General features: G+C 35.7%; 1 protein-coding gene across 5 annotated transcripts in view; it reads left to right on the top strand.

Annotated features, from left to right (window-relative positions):
• The window catches only part of SOX5 (SRY-box transcription factor 5), a 980,574-nt gene that overhangs the window by 835,531 nt on the left and 128,418 nt on the right, over positions 1–16,625 (top strand). For 3 of the 5 annotated variants that reach the window (XM_059682385.1, XM_059682383.1, XM_059682386.1), the window contains one exon: positions 9,412–9,535. In XM_059682385.1, the coding sequence (XP_059538368.1) occupies positions 9,412–9,535 (124 nt within the window). The remainder of the gene's footprint in view (positions 1–9,411; positions 9,536–16,625) is intronic. The other 2 variants (XM_059682384.1, XM_059682387.1) reach the window with 1 other exon arrangement.

Raw genomic sequence — 16,625 nt, 5'->3', positions numbered from 1 at the left:
ACATAAAATATAAAAATTTAACTATGAATAATTAATAACTTTTATTTGTTTTTTTACAAGTATGAAATGTGTTTGGCTTGTGTTGGATTCTTAAGATTTTAGAGGACAAATCTACATGCAGTATTTATGTGGTAGAATTATAAAAAGTGGTAAAACATAACATTTTATCTTAAAGTTGAAACATTATAGGAAGTAGCCTCTTGAATTTTAATGTGTTATTCTAACTTGTCAATAACATGCCCCCTAACAAAAAGACTAACATTTTGTGACAAAAGTACTTTACTGAAATGTAATTATAAATGTCACACATTTTAAAACTTAAGTTGGAGCTTAGATAGAATTTCATTCATTAAGTGAAAGGAAATGAAGTTAATAGTGAAAAAGATTTGGAAATATTCAAAACTGGCAACTATCCTATCTAATAAAGAGGGATTATGCAAATTTACTGTCACTACATCTCAAAAGATGGCGGTGACCAGTCCCTCAGCCCCACTGGATTCCCCCGTCCTTTCAGCCCCGCTGGGGGGAGTGGCAGGTGCATGGTATGGCTGGACCCACCCTCAGCCCCCCAGCCGCCCAGGGCCGGCCCGAGGCACAAACAAGCCTCAGATATCGGCTCTTCAGCTGACACCCGGGGAGCAGGCAAGCCTTGCATGTCTGCTGCCCAGCTGCCCAGGGCCACCTGAGGCTCAGGTAACCAGGACCAGCCAAGGCTTGCGCTGCCAGCAGTGGCAGCAGCAGAGGTGTTGTTGGGGGTGTCACCTTGCCCTTATCTCTGGGTCACCTCCCGCCTCTGAGGGCTCCTGGACTGTGAGAGGGAGCTGGCCAGGCTGAGGGACCCCCTCTAGTGCATGAATTTTCATGCACCAGGCCTCTAGTGTAACAGTGAATATCTAACTCTATAACTAAAGTAGTTTTAGAATTTATCCAGAAACATTATACTGTTTTGATGTAATGTGTCCTTTTCTCCCAAAGATGGCTAATTTTGGCAGCAGTGACCTGAACATTAATTAAGATGTAGAAATAATACAGTTGCTGCTCATTATTCGCACTATTTTCTCTAAAGTTGCCATGAACAATGAGTTGGTGAATACTAAACAGTTGCCCCTGGGAGAGATATACAGAGTTAAGTTCCTGAGAGCCTTTGGTCACATCATTTTCACCAACTGATCAAAACATAACCTTATTTTATTTATGTTTCTGTTTAAAGACACTTCATTTTTATTATTGACTCTAAATGCATTTTTTATCTTGTTACAGTTGACATACATTAATATATTAGTTTCAGGTGTAAACCCCAGTGATTAGACATTACATAACTTAAGTGATCATCCTTATAAATCTTGCAATCTCCTGACACCATACCTAGATATTAGACTATTATTGACTATATTCCCTATGCTGTACTTTGCATCCTGTGACTATTCTGTAACAACCAATTTGTACTTCTTAATCTCTTCACCTTTTTTACCAATTCCTCCCAAAATTCCTCCCATCTGGAAACCATCAAAACTTTTTCTGTATCTATGAGTCTGTTTCTATGCTACATGTTCATTTATTTTGTTTTAGATTCACTTGTTGATAGATATGCATTTATTGCCATTTTATTGTTCATCTTTTTTATCTTCATCTTAAAGACGACCCTTTAACTTTTCACATAATATTGGTTTGGTGGTGATGAACTCCTTTAGCTTTTTCTTTTTAAAAATAATATATTTTATTGATTTTCTACAGAGAGGAAGGGAGAGGGATAGAGAGATAGAAACATGATGAGAGAGAAAGGTCGATCAGCTGCCTCCTGCACACCTCCCACTGGGGATGTGCCCACAACCAAGGCACATGCCCTTGACTGGAATTGAACCTGGAACCCTTCAGTCCACAGGCCAATGCTCTATCCACTGAGCCAAACCGGTCAGGGCCTTTAGCCTTTTCTTGTCTTGGAAATTCTTTATCTGTCTTTCAATTCTAAATTATAGCTTTGCAATCTTAGTTGTAGGTCCTTGCTTTTCATCACACTGAATATTTCTTGCCAATTCCCTCTGACCTGCAAAGTTTCTGAGAAATCAGCTGACAGTCTTGTGGGAGTTCCCTTATAGGTAATTAACTGCTCTTCTCTTGCTGCTTTAAAAATTTTCTTTTGTCTTTAATCTTTTGTATTTTAATTATGATGTGTCTTGGTGTGGGCCTTTTTGGGTTCATCTTGTTTGGGACTCTCTGCAATACCTGGAATTTTATGTCTATTTCCTTTACCAAGTTAGGGATATTTTCTGTCATTATTTTTTCAAATAAGTTGCTGTTTCCAGTGGCTTTCCATACAAATTGCCTGTCTTGGCTCATGCTTCAGATTTTCCTAAAATTTTTCATACAAGCAGCATCTGGTCTTAGTGTGCTCCATACTTCTCACTAAGTGGCTCCAGGCCCAGCATTATCAGCAGCCAGCCATGGTTCACAGCTTGGCCTCCACCTGGGTACCTCCAAGCCCAGCACAAGTAGCAGCCATCTACAGATCACTTTGTAGCTCATGCTGGGTGGCCCTGTGGAGAAAACAGGCAGTGGCTGACCTTGGCCTATACATACTCCAGGAGGCCCCAGACCCAACACACCCAGTAGATAGGTTCACCCTGTTGAAGCACCACCACCCGACCACCTTCACAAGTGAGACATTCAAGGGGCTGATGCAGCAGGCACCAGAGCCCCGCTGACGTAAGTCCTCCTCTGCAGGGACAGCCCCTGCACAGCTGATCCTCCATAGTGGTCAGAATTTGGTGGTCAGTGGTCACAGCCAGTCCTTGCAGCTGATTGTCCTGGAGGTAAATCCTTCCGATGGACATGCCAACAGCCATCAAGACTCAACTATAAGAAGAGGGTGCACACAACCCACACATACCTTGAATGTCCAGCTTGAGTGATTAGAGAGGCTGTGCGACTGGACGCTACAGGACACTTACTACATTAGGCCATTCTACCAAGCCTGGGAGAGGTAGCATCTCTACCTAAATATAAAAACAAACACAGAGAGGCTGCCAAAGTGAGGAAACAAAGAAACATGACCCAAATGAAAGAACAGAACAAAACTCCATAAAAAGAATTAAACAAAATGGAGATAGCAACCTAGATGCAGAGTTCAAAATACTGTTTATAAGGATGCTAAATTAACTTATTGAGAGAGCATAGAAAAGGCCCAGTAAAAATGGAGGATAGACTACCTGGCCAGTGTGGTGTGGTGGATTTTGTGTTGTCTTGTGCACCAATAGATCATTGGTTCGATTTCTGGTCAGGGCATATGCCCAGGTGGCTGATTCAATCCCCTGTTGGGGTGCGTGTGGAAGCAACTGATCAATGTTTCTTACATCAGTCTTTCTCCCTCTATCCCTCTCCCTTTCTCTCTGTCTAAAAATCAATAAATGCATTTTTTAAAAATGAGGGATACACTAACTGAAATGAATAATAATTTACAGGGAATCAACAGTACAATAGATGAAGCCAAGAATCAAATCAGCTGTTTGGAATATAAGGTAGCAAAAAATACCGAAATCAGAATAGCCAAAAGAAAAATTATTCTTAATGCATTTTATTCATTTTTTTCAAGGTTGAATTCCAACTTTATTTTTTTAATTTATCTGTTTTGTTGAAAGTATTAAAGATGTCCCTTTTTTATGCATTTTAAACAGTGAAATTGCCAACAAGATTTCTTGCTACTTTGCGCAAGTCTGTGAGTGACTGAAAAGCACTGATACAATACGTTTTATGGGAGTACAAGTAAATTTTAATGAGAAGGCAAATTTTCAAATACAAAATCTACAGATTATGAGATTAACTGTATTTTTACATGTTTCTGGTTGCATATGTGGATTATGTTTCAGTTACATAGGAATTTAACCACACATTTTGGATTATATTTACTACATACTTTATTTTCAATATTACTGCGATGCTCTATAATCTGTTCTATGATATGCTAAAGAAAACCATCATTGGGACTATGGAATTAGGCTTATTTTCTGTTATTATTCCTTGTGTCATTCGTAGGTCCTTCCGCCCTACTCCTCTCCCTTCTACATTCTCTATTATGTGAAAGAGACTAGATTGAGAGTCAGATGATGTGGATTCAGTGTTCACTTTGCTCCTACCTAAGTGTGGGTTCTTAAACAATTTATATGGCCAAACTAAGTCTTATGTTCTTATTAGTACAATGAAGGTGTTGTGCTAGATAATATCTAGGACCTTTCTCAGCCTTAAAATTCTGTTATTCCACATATGCGGATTTTGGAAATTGTATATATTAAAACAAATTATAATGCTAAGGAAAAATTATTTCAATAATTATAATAAGGTCAAAGTTGAGAATACACACATTTTTAAAAGCCCTAGAATTATTTTATTTTATTTGTTATTATTGAGATTATTAGAGATATTCCCAGTTTTCTCCCCTTTGCACCCCCCTCCACCTAACTCCCGCCCCACCACAGGCCTTCACCTCTCTATTATATGTGTCCATGGCTATGCATATGAGTTCTTTGGTGAATCTCTTCTCACACCCCCTCTCCCTTTCCCACTGAGATCTGACAGTCTGTTCCATGCTTCCATGTCTCTGGACCAATTTTGTTCATCAGTTTGTTCTTTCAAATACTAACATTGTTAGCTGAAAGAAACAATATAATATATATATGGCTAATATGCTAAGTGTCCGACTGTCCATCCAGTTGCTATGATGCACACTGACCACCAGGGACAGATGCTTAACACAGGAGCTGCTGTGATGCACACAGAGAAATGGCACTGTGGACTTATTGCCCACAAAGCAACACTCAGCTTCCCCCAAGTGGGACACAGGCCTCGCCACCTTCCTGGAGTAACAGCCCACCAAAGCACAGCCAACACTTCTGAGACCCCATGGTGAAAAATGTGGCCCACAGCCCAGCCCAGAAATGGTCACTGTGTGTGCCAGGTAATGATGTCACATAGCAACGCCCAGCTTCCTATCCCTAGTGACTAGCCTCCTTGGAGTTTCTTCAGCCCAGGAACAGGACTTGCTTTATAGCCAGGTGCAAACATTTCATACTTTAACCAAATGTCTGTGAAGTGTTTTCCCCATGCCTCATCTCATTTGATCCTCACAGAAGTCCTGGAATAGGTAGATAGGAGACTCAGAATCCTATTTCCTTTCCATTAGCTGTAAAACAGAGATGTAGAAAATTTAGAAACTTGACCTGACTGAAAAGAAGTATGAAATGGTGGACCTTGAAAATGACTTCAGGTTTCCTCACTGTGCAGAATATAGTCAAACACTGCTGCTGTTAAATATTTTACCCTTTGTTCTCCCTGTGTGATCTACAATAATAATCTGCTTTGTGTTGATATTTACTGCTGTGTTGCTTACAATTACCTGAAAGAGAAGTTGGGGTGCTTCACTGAGCTGGAAAAAGTTTAGCTACATCAGAAATCAGGTCTAATTAAGCAAGTTTATTCTCTATATATAAAAGGCTAAGTTGACTCATTCATGTGCGACATATATAAAGCTCTCGCTGGCAGCACCAATCATACACATGTGTTTCGATCTGCCATTGTCGATCATGAATTTGGTTGACACTTCTATTGTAGAGAAAGGGCAAATAGTGATATTAAAATATTTTTATAATTAATTTCCTTTCAATGTGCACGAATTCGTGCACTGGGCCACTAGTTGGACTATAAATGAATTATCTGATAAAAACTGTACTACACAGATAGGCTTATGTATACACAATAACCAGTTAAACAATAGCACAATCCATTTAAAATATAAATAAGATATTTTTTAAATCTTAAAAATAAAATTACCTAGAAAACTATAAGAATTATATGAAGCAAGAAAAGATTTAAATAAATTGAAAGATATAATCTGCTGTTGGCCATCAAACCATAAGGTTAATGAATGCAAATAGAAATTTCATATTCTAAAATTACTGTGGAAAAATAAATGTCATAAAAGCCAAGTTACATTTGAAAATGAAAATAGTAATGCTGAAGTACTTTTATTAAAACACACTGTAAAGCTATAATAATTAAAACATCATGTTACTAGACCATAATAGGCAGGATTACAGAAGTATGTAATACATTTCTAATATTTCTGGATAACTTTTTTATTTATTTATGCATGGGTAATTCCAAGAGTCATGGACATATCATAATGTATAAGATCATTTTGCTATAACAAGAATGGGAGCACAAATAGTTGGCACGTTATTCTTCTTGATGAAATTGAAATCCTTTGTGGTCATTAAATAACATTTTTGTCCACAGGCCTTTTTTGAACATTTGGAGTTGGCTCATGAAGATATAATGAGAAAGATAGGACTATATAATTCATTCTTCTTCTTTATTTATGAATTATCAATGCACAAATAGTTTACCTCTTGTTCTGAGCTCTGAAGGTATAATAATAAAGTTACAACCTCTTTCCTTTTTAAGCTCATAGGTCATAAGGGAAACTCAGGTTATGTGAGTAACCATTATTCAATACAGTAAGTATTACATTAGCTTTATGAGGTTAAAAGAAGTAACAGTTCTCTCTGCCTGGAAATTGGCACCATAAGAAAGAAGTGCTTCACAGGCAAAGACATTATGTAGATCTCAAAAACCTTTAAAAAAAAATAAGTAGAATTTTGCCAAGAAGAAAAGGAAAAGAGAAATCACTCGAAACAGAGAAGAAAATACTTTTGAATCCATTCAAGCATGGAAAAACACCGAATATGCAAGGAACTCTTCATGATCCATTGAGGCAAGAGGACCGCATATCTGAAGGAGGGCAGCAGAAATGCCTAGGAAGGTAGACAGAGGACGGATTGTGAAGAAACTTGAGTACCCGGCTGAGGGATTTGGTCATTACTTTCTAAACCATCCAAGTTTCTTTCTTTTGTTGTTGTTGTTGTTTTTACAAGAAGGGCATGTAAAATACAGATACAAGATTCACTCAGAAGGAATTCTGTGAGGAATATAGCTTAATATCGGGTCTATCCTGTGGGCACCAGCACCTATAAAAGTCAGGCAGAGTCTCCCTTTTAACTAATCATGTATGTGAAGGTGCTTTGTAACTCAAGGCAAAGATGAAGAAAACAAAAAAATGTGTTGACAGTGACTGAAAGCATTCTTTAAGACAGCGCTTCTCAAGTGTGGATGCACATTGAAGTCATCAGGGGAACATGAAAAAATGCTGATGGCTGGGTCTCACCCCTGATTCAGACTTAATTGGTCTGGAAAGCAGTCTGAGCACTGAGGATTTTTCAGAGCTTGCCTGGTGATACTCATATACATTCAAGTTTGAGAACTACTGCACTAAGAGAAAAAACTATTCTTTCTGCAATTCTGTAGTAATTATTTTTCTCAAATGTGTGCATGTTTCATTTTAAGTTTCTTTCTTCTTCCCTCTAAAATTCTCTTTTTAAATTTATGATTTATCATATAACCAACATTGTCTTAGAAAGAAAGAGAAATAGTATATAAAATATAACTTAGAAACAATAAAATATAAAGGATATAGAGTTGCTGGTGATAATCCCTAACCAATGTGGCTGGTTTCTTGTTTGTCTCTGCGTGTTATTCTGGTCAGCATTCTCTGCTGACACTGAACTGGCCCCCATACTGTTTTGCCTTCCAATATCTATCCCTTGTTTTAGGCCACTTATTCCTACATTCTTGCTCAATCTGCAGGCTCTAATTTTTTGAGTCTTTAGTCAATTATTTTTCATTGATTTCTACATAAAGTTTATCTCTTCTCCAGAACATTCAAAAAACTGTTGGCTGTAGTTTTACTAAAAAGGTATGACAGTGGCGGGTTTAAAATTCTATTGGCTAGAAGAAGTAATTTCAAATTTGGAGTCATTGCTAAAAACAGATGTCTCATTCTTATAGTGCTCATATCTCTCTCATCTCTCCCACTCTCCCATTCTCTCCCTCACTTCCTCCCGCCCTTCCCCCCTCTCTCTCTCACACTCTCAACCCCAAAGGGACACTCACCAATCAAAATCTCAGAAAGAGCTTAGAGGTTTATTGTGAAAGATGAAGGTGAAACTGAGGGTAGACTTTTATTGTGACAAATGATGAGAACTATAGGAATCATAACTGCCCTAAGAATGTGCAGTGCTACGGAAGAAAGGAAAACAAGTCTGAGATATCTCAGAGTTGCTGTTAGGATTAGTGAATGGATGAACTTGTAACTTTGCGGTATAGTTGCTTTACTTTTTACTATCCTTCCCACTGCAATGTAAGCTCCATGGGCATAGGACCTTGGTTTATTGTTCACCATTGTATCTCTACTGCCTAGTTCATTTTTCTTCTGCAGAGTATGTGTTTATCAAATATTTTCCAAGTAACTGAATTAATGTGGAGCAGTAAGTAAAAATAAAGTGTCAGGTGTGTGATTTTCAGCATGATTCTAAATTCTCATTCACATATTCAGTGACAAACACTGAACAATAATCATGTTCACCAGGGAGATCTTGCTTAAATATTTGGAAAGCATATCCTAGGTACTTTAGTTAATGACCACCTCTACATTAGTCACTAATGTGGCATAGCTGCAGAAATGACAGCATTAGGTCTGGAAATTCTTGTTCAGTTCAAAGAAGATAGTTGTTCCATTGTGCTGTGTTATTCATTTACTGATGTGAAATCCATATTCCAAGAGTTATACCAGCTAATTAAGGCGTAGTCCAAAGAAGGCAACCAGAGCAGAGGCTATGTCATTCGCAGAGTGGTTTAAAGCTTGAGAAATGATAGATGAAGAGCAAAGTATGTATTGAGCAGAATTCAAGGGATTGGATTCTAGACCTAGTTTCAATGGCCATGGACAATTAAGTTGTCTTTTGGATCCAGTAACCTCTTCTATAAAGAAAGGGGAAAGTCTTACTCTCTAAGATTTCTTCCAGCTATTTTATTTAAAAATCATAAATTTTCAATACTATGTGTCAACATGAGAATTACCTTCAAGTAATGAAGAGCTGCTCACATATAAAATTATACTGGTTTGATTGGTTTTATTTTAGAAAGTAGAATTATTCCTAAGAGGCAGGATTTACATGAGGAGATTTTAGTTCAACCTAAGGGATTTTTTTTAACCATTATATTAATGCAATGAAAAGAGGCTTGTTGTGTGAAAGTAGTGATGCATGCTTCATTCATCACTCTCAAGGCTATCATATAGGGAAATTACTCATCAGGTCAGAAAATGAACTTGATAACACCTTTCAATTATTGTATATTTTGATTTTCCTAAGGTAGTGCCAAAGCAAGACTTCAAGCCCAGTGTTCTAACAAGCTTGTATGCCAGTATATTGAATTGAATAAATGATTTTCTTTTATCACAAATTAAGAAGGGTAGATACATGGAGCAGCAAACTTCTTCTCTTTGATCCTCTTTATCATGTTCAGCAGGTTCAAGGTCAACTGCCGCCATTAATGATTCCCGTATTCCCTCCTGATCAACGGACACTGGCTGCAGCTGCCCAGCAAGGATTCCTCCTGCCTCCCGGCTTCAGCTACAAGGCTGGATGTAGTAAGTACCATTGAGTTTTCTCATTTGGGAGTGGGTGGAGGGTATAGCATTAAATTAGGCAATTTAACATTTCTGCCACACCAAGAAATGAGATCACCCATATAGCATATTTATTTTAAAGGGGAAACACATAGAAGGTATTGAAAAGGATTCATGTTGGTATGTAAAAGAGCTCAGATTATTTCTGTGCTTCTGCAGACAATATTTACTCTTTAGAATTAAGTCTCATAACTTCTATTTCCAGTGTATTCATAAAATATGAATACTATAATTTTCAGGTTTCATTTATTTTTACATAGGTAAGATAGGAATATGCTTTCCAATAACTTTCCATTGTTTTTGTTTTTTTAAAGATAAACCCACGTTTTCTAATGTGAATTAGTTGTAGTTGGCCTTCCATTATCTGTCTCCACCCTAAGTTTACAGCTTAATTTTTTCCTAGTCTTCTTTTAGTTCCCAGACCAAACTTCTTTCTTAACTCTGGACTGGCATTTTGAGTGTTCACTCTCCTTGATGTTCTAAACCCCTTTTAACTCAGAACAGGGAGAGCTTGCCTGTTAGATCTCTTTTGTCTGGTTCCTTTGGATCTTGGATCTACAGGCGTGAGAAAATATGTTTATGTATGATTATATTGTACTAATAATGCAATATAAATCAATAAATAAAAATACAATAATAAACTCACATACTCACAACGGTACACCTACTTTTTCCCACCCTGTATCTTCTCTTTCCTTTAATTAAAAGCTCTATGAGAGCAGGTGCTTATATTATCTTATTTATTGTTGTATCTAAACTTTTATTATAACATTCAACTCTTTATTGAATGATTGTATGAATAATGAATGAGCTCTCTTAAAAACACTACAAGGGCATTTTTGCTCTAAGTGATGAGTTACCAAGATAATGGTTTATATTGCTTATTAACTTTACATGCCTGTTATTTTGACGTTTTTTTTTACCAGAACCAAAATTGCACATTGTTACATTGTTAGTTTTAGAAACAATCAAATACTTCATTTTTTAAAAATTTACATCACCAAAATGTCAACTATAATGTGTTAAATAAAAATAGTAAGTTCCAAAAAGTGGCTAAATTAATAAGCTAAATACCTTCTAAAACATCGTTACTATGCCTAGAAAGATTATAGGGAAAGCAAGCTTATTGAAATATTTTTCACTGATTAAAGCAGAACACCAATGAAAACAATTAGTGAAATAATATCACTTTAGATATTTATGCAGAATATCATTTTATAAATAACAATAGATTTTGGTTCATTTATATGTTAATAAATAAATATGTTATATGTTAATATGTCCCATTAGCATCTTGTTATGCTTCAGTATTTATTACATTTGCAAAACTCTAGCCACCATTAATAGAAATCATATCTAAGTTTCCTGTTAAATGATGTTTTGAATTTTCATATTTAGCATTTATGTCTAGTCTTTAAACCTTTCAATATGTAATATTGAAAAAATGAAATATAATTTTTCAAATATACAAAGTAATTTATGATGAGTAATTGTAACTTGAAGTCTAAATAAAAAGTGAACTGAATTCAGGACTATAAAAATTCACTTCTATGGTTTTGTGGGTTTTACACTGTGTTTTCACATCTTTTTCCTTTTTCTTTTCTTTTTTTTTACTTTGGTTTCCTATTTTTTAAGATAATGTTCTCACTCTGGATTTTTAATTTATTCATTTAATATTATTTGCCACATCATTCTTTCTTTGTAGATCGATTCATCAAGAAACACCAACTTTTAAAAATAAATAATTTGGGGCTCTATTTACATTTTAAATGTTTAAATTCTAGGAATAATTTAAATTCTAAAAATAGAATGTTCAGTTCTATTGCTACACTAAATTCTGAGATTTTAATCATAAAGATTTTGTTTTCTTTCCATTTTCCTAAGGAACTACTATTCACATTAAGGAAATGTTGCAATATAGTTTTGGTAACCTTGGCTACTAAAATGAAAAAAGACACTTTTAAAAGTCATCAGTTGCCTCAGACTGCGCCTGCAATATATACATATAGACTAGTTCTGTTTTCCAAAAAGAAAATTTTTAAGCAACTATAGAAAAAAAGTCCCATTAGCAATTATTGTGCTGAAGAGAAAACCACATTGAGTATGAACAATAGCATAACTGTAGGCTTGGAAAAGGTCAAGAACACCTCAGCCTCACTCCCGTTTGACAGAGTTGGCATACTAAATTTGTTCAGTGAGACTGTAACGTGGCAGGCAGAAATTTTTCCTTTCCTACAATTGTGAGTGTATTAACCATTTGCTACTCATACCCGGAGTGCTTGAAGTTGTAAAACGATACCACTTCTGATAAAATAGAATAAAATCTCCATAGTTGGGGGCAACCTTGAAATGAGCATCATGCCAAACTCTAAAACTAAGAAGCCAATAGCAAAAGAAAGTGGCACCGCTTGTTGACACCCTGGCAGGGTGAGTCGGTTTGATTGAGGAGGTGGGTGGAAGCAGTAAGTAGTGCAAACTACTTCCTACCTAGTCACACTGTGGCAAGGAGTAGCGGTAGGGAGACAAGGCAATCTAACATCTCCTCTCTTCAGTGGGCCTTCAGTTTTATTCCTCTCATAATTGTCAACCACATGTGACTTCTCTGATTTCAGTTGTTTCGAGTGATATTAATAGTGTCAATGAAAGAGACTGCCTATTCCATCTTGATTGGAGTTCCAAGTAAATGTATACCATTTGTTGGTATCAAAAACTCAAATGTTTTTTATCAATCCATAGAAAGTATTGATGATAAATTTTCCTGTTTAGACTGTGACCTGATAAAATAAATAAAATGAAAACTTATGGAATCTTACGAAAAAAAGCTAATATGTTCTCAACAGGGACGTAATAAAACAAAATTACAGGTCGGGCGACTTAACCATCATACATTTCACTAACATCTGTTTCTGAAAATAATACGCTTTTTGTTGGACAAAGGATATTTTCCCTTTAAGAAATATAATGGTAGAATCAGAAAAAAATAGTGTGGAATATAGCTGTACATCATTAAACAATATAAGAAAAAAATCCCAGTTTTAAATTATATTTATGGGCACTAGCTCATTTTAATCAGAAAACAATCATTACAGTCCTGAAATAAACTTGAAAAATCTAAACACCAAGGTTCCGATTCTGAATTTTAAAATAAGTGGGCCTTCAAATGACTTGGTTCAAGTACACTTTGGGTGGCGAAAGAGTCTAAGGACATCATGGATTTGGAATCGTTTTACCTTATTCTTCTACTTTGCTTATCCTTGTACAAGTTACTGAGCATCAGCTCCCTCATCTGCAAAATGGATTCATAACACCCATTCTACTAAATCATTAAAGATTAAATAGGATTATATATGAAACAGGGTCTACCACTGTGCCTCTTATTAAATTATTTGTAAATGATAAATACTGAGTATAATGCTGGGAAAACACAGATCCTATTTAAAAAAAAATAAGATTCCTTTCTAAAACCCCACCCAGCAATTAATTGCATTTTATATCCTATCTGGGATCACATTCATTCTACCACACCTGCATGAAGCTTCCTCTAACTAGGAAAACTTAATTGTTTAGAGAAAAGTATTACAGTGCTGATGGAAACACTTATGTCATGTAGATATAACCTTAACCTGGACTATCTTCATTATAATCACTAACTTTTAATCTTTTCTATTGTCATTTTCCATTTGTCTATCAGAGCTCAAGTTTGAAAAGATCATGTGATTAAAAAATGTATGGAATCATTGTTTTGGCTGTAGGAAACTAGAAATGTATTCACATACTCATTCTGCATTCTAACACATTGATTAATGTTTCAGAAATATGCTAAATAAAATGGCCACATAAAGTTACTGATTGAAATATTTAATTGCCTTATGAGATTAGCTTAAATAAATAGAAGTCGATGAGCCAAGCTTAATAAACTTAAAATATGTTGTATTTACTCTTCATCGCTTTTCTGAACAGTATTTCCGCTTTCAATAAAAAAGGAAACTCTCAGTTAATTAATTCCTCATACGCCACAATAAAATTAATGTTTAGGAGTTAAATACCATAAACTTCCTCAGGCATATTTGCTGATGTGTTCCTGTTTTCAGTTAATGTCACATGTTTCATTGTTTAATGGAGCTATCATGTGGGTCCTATTATATCTCTCTGCGGAAAGGGTCCATGTGTCTGGCATTTTAGGAGGCTGCATGCTAATTTCTGGTAACCGCATCAGCTGACACACAGGTCACCGACAGTCAGTGCTGAAACAATCGCCACATCACAAGCTAAACACCACTGACATGGTACGTCTTTATCAAACTGACCAGATAGGAAACATGTGTTGTCAGGTTTGCATAATGTAGGTTCTGGGTAAGTAAGCAGAGAGAAGAGGTTGTAATCATAGCTCAGGCTTCTGTGTGTGTGTGCATGAGAATTATTGAGACCAGCTCTTCCCTTATCCCACCCCCCCAACCCTCCATCTTATAAATCAGACTTTGGGCACACCTGACTTAGTTATAAATATGTATATTTTAATTTTATATTTCCTTGTTTCATTTTTACTTTTTCAATTGAAGTTTACATGTAATATTATTTTGTATTAGTTTTAGGTGTACAACATAGTTGTGAAATAACCATATACTTTACAAAGTGTTCCCCCCGATATTTTCAGTACCCACCTAACACCATATTGCAATATTAATGACTATATTTTCTATGCTGCACTTTACATCCCATGACTATTTTGTAACTACCAATCTGTACTTCTCAATTCCTTCACCTCTTTCAACCAGTCCCCCAACTCCCATCCCTTCTGGCAACCATCAGTCTGTTTTCTGTATAAATATTTATATTTTTAAAGGATTGCTTTGGTACCTGAACAGCCAATCATTTAAATTCCCATCTGAAGGAAGTTAGATTGATGGATTAAGAATATGAAATGATTAAAAAGTAAAAAGAACTGAGTATATAAAACATTCTAGGGTTATATGGTGACAGCCACCTTTCAGTGCTCATAGGAGAAATGTGTCTAGGTCAGTAAAACATGTTTTTTGCTAAAATAGAATCAAAATAATTTTATAAGTTTCATCACTGAGAAAAAGGCAATAGATAGATATGTCTTTATTGTGGCAAAGTATCATAACATGGTATAAAAATAAAAGCTTATATTATTTATAAAACATAGACATAATTTTAAGCATATTACTTTCTGAGGTGATAACTGAGCTCTGTTAATAACCATTATTTGATCTAGTCTCCCCCCAACACACAGATGCTGCCACCACAAAAAATAGTACACACACAGCAAACAAAAAGAAAAAGCCCTTTCTTTGATAAATTCATCACATTTTATTAGACTTTAACTATATTAATCTCTTAAGCCACATTATTTGATTTTTAACAGTTAAGAACATAAGGATGCCATTCAATTTTAATATAAACCCATTTAGCTCAGTATTTACATTTTGGCATCATTCTTGTTCTTCACAATGTAAATGTGTTAAATGAAGAGTGCTTAGCTAATGCCACTAGGAGTTTTCAGTCAAGAGGCCTCAGAATGTGGTATTACCGTATGAATTTGCCCTAGTCCAGCCCCATCCTCAGAATTCTAAGTTCATATTTTTGTTGCCACAGCAAACATGAAATCTCATTTCAGTAGTAGATTCATACTAAGGTCATCAAACTGAAATGTAAGCCAAGAAGAGCAATATATGATTGTATTTGAATAAATGTAACTATTAATGATAACTGGACGACTCTATTCTTCAGTACATGTTCTTTCACCATAGAAAACTCCATTAGGAGGCAAACTTCAGCCCTAGCTGGTTTGGCTCAGTGGATAGAGTGTCGGTCTGTGGACTGAAGGATCCCGGATTTGATTCCAGTCAAGGACACATGCTGGGGTTGGGGGCTCGATTACCAGTAGGGGGAGTGCAGAAGGCAGCTGATCAATGATTCTATCTCATCATTGATGTTTCTATCTTTCTCTCCCTCTCCTTTCCTCTCTGAAATCAATAAAAATATGTTAAAAAAAGAGGCAAACTTCAGTTATAAGGTTGATAGGGAATGTAGGGAAATGGAAAAAATATTTACTAAAGCAGGCTAAGATAGCATTTTGCTTCTAACTCTACAATAGATAGATATTGTCCATGAGGACTGAATAGGTCATGTTCTTGGAATATCATGTGAAATCACATTTTTTATTAAGTTTACCTACTGTAAAAGGTCAAAATAATACAAGGTTAAACATGAAAAAACAATGTTTCTCACTCACATGGTAGTTCAAGCATTCATTGCTTATATGGTATATGGTCATTCCATGCTATTCAGTCCCAGGCTTGTTTGTTCTCTCTCTTTAAAATATATATATATATATACATATATATATATATATATATATATATATATATATATATATATATATATATATATATATATATATATATATAGATTTCAGATAGGAACGGAAAGGGAGAAAGAGACACAGAAATATCAATGATGATAGATCATTGATTGGCTGCCTCCTGCATGCCCCACACTGGGGATTTTGCCCGAAACCCAGGCATATGCCCTGACAGGGAATCAAACCATGGCCTCCTGTTTCACAGATCGACACTCAACCACTGAGCCACACCAGTCAGGTGGCTTGTTTTCCACAATTTTGGCTTCTATGTCATTGTCTTAGATACCTTCTCCAGCTACAATATTCCTATTCCAGTTAGTGGAAAGTGCAGAAGCAGGGAGTACTATAGCTACATATTAAACAGTACTATTTCCCTGATTTATTTTGACTGTTTTTCAAAGAATATATTTATTTAAACATTTCTTAATCCTATTTATATAGTCAGCTCATAATGACTCTTCACATGTTTTATAATATATTAAAGATAGCATTTGCTCACTGCAGCAATCTCAAGTAATGCAGAAGTATAACAGGAACTAAAATTATCTGCCTATACTCATATACTCCTGTAATGGCACTCCCCAGAGGTAATTATTGTTGACAATTTGGCACCTATTTTTCCAGAGCTAGATATAGATATAAATATGTATTTATATAAATATGTAT

Source organism: Myotis daubentonii, chromosome 2, assembly GCF_963259705.1.
Source record: "Myotis daubentonii chromosome 2, mMyoDau2.1, whole genome shotgun sequence".
In the NCBI taxonomy this organism is placed as follows: Eukaryota; Metazoa; Chordata; class Mammalia; order Chiroptera; family Vespertilionidae; genus Myotis; species Myotis daubentonii.
The sequence above is the reverse complement of the archived record's forward strand: the minus strand, read 5'-3'. Positions and strand labels throughout refer to the sequence as shown.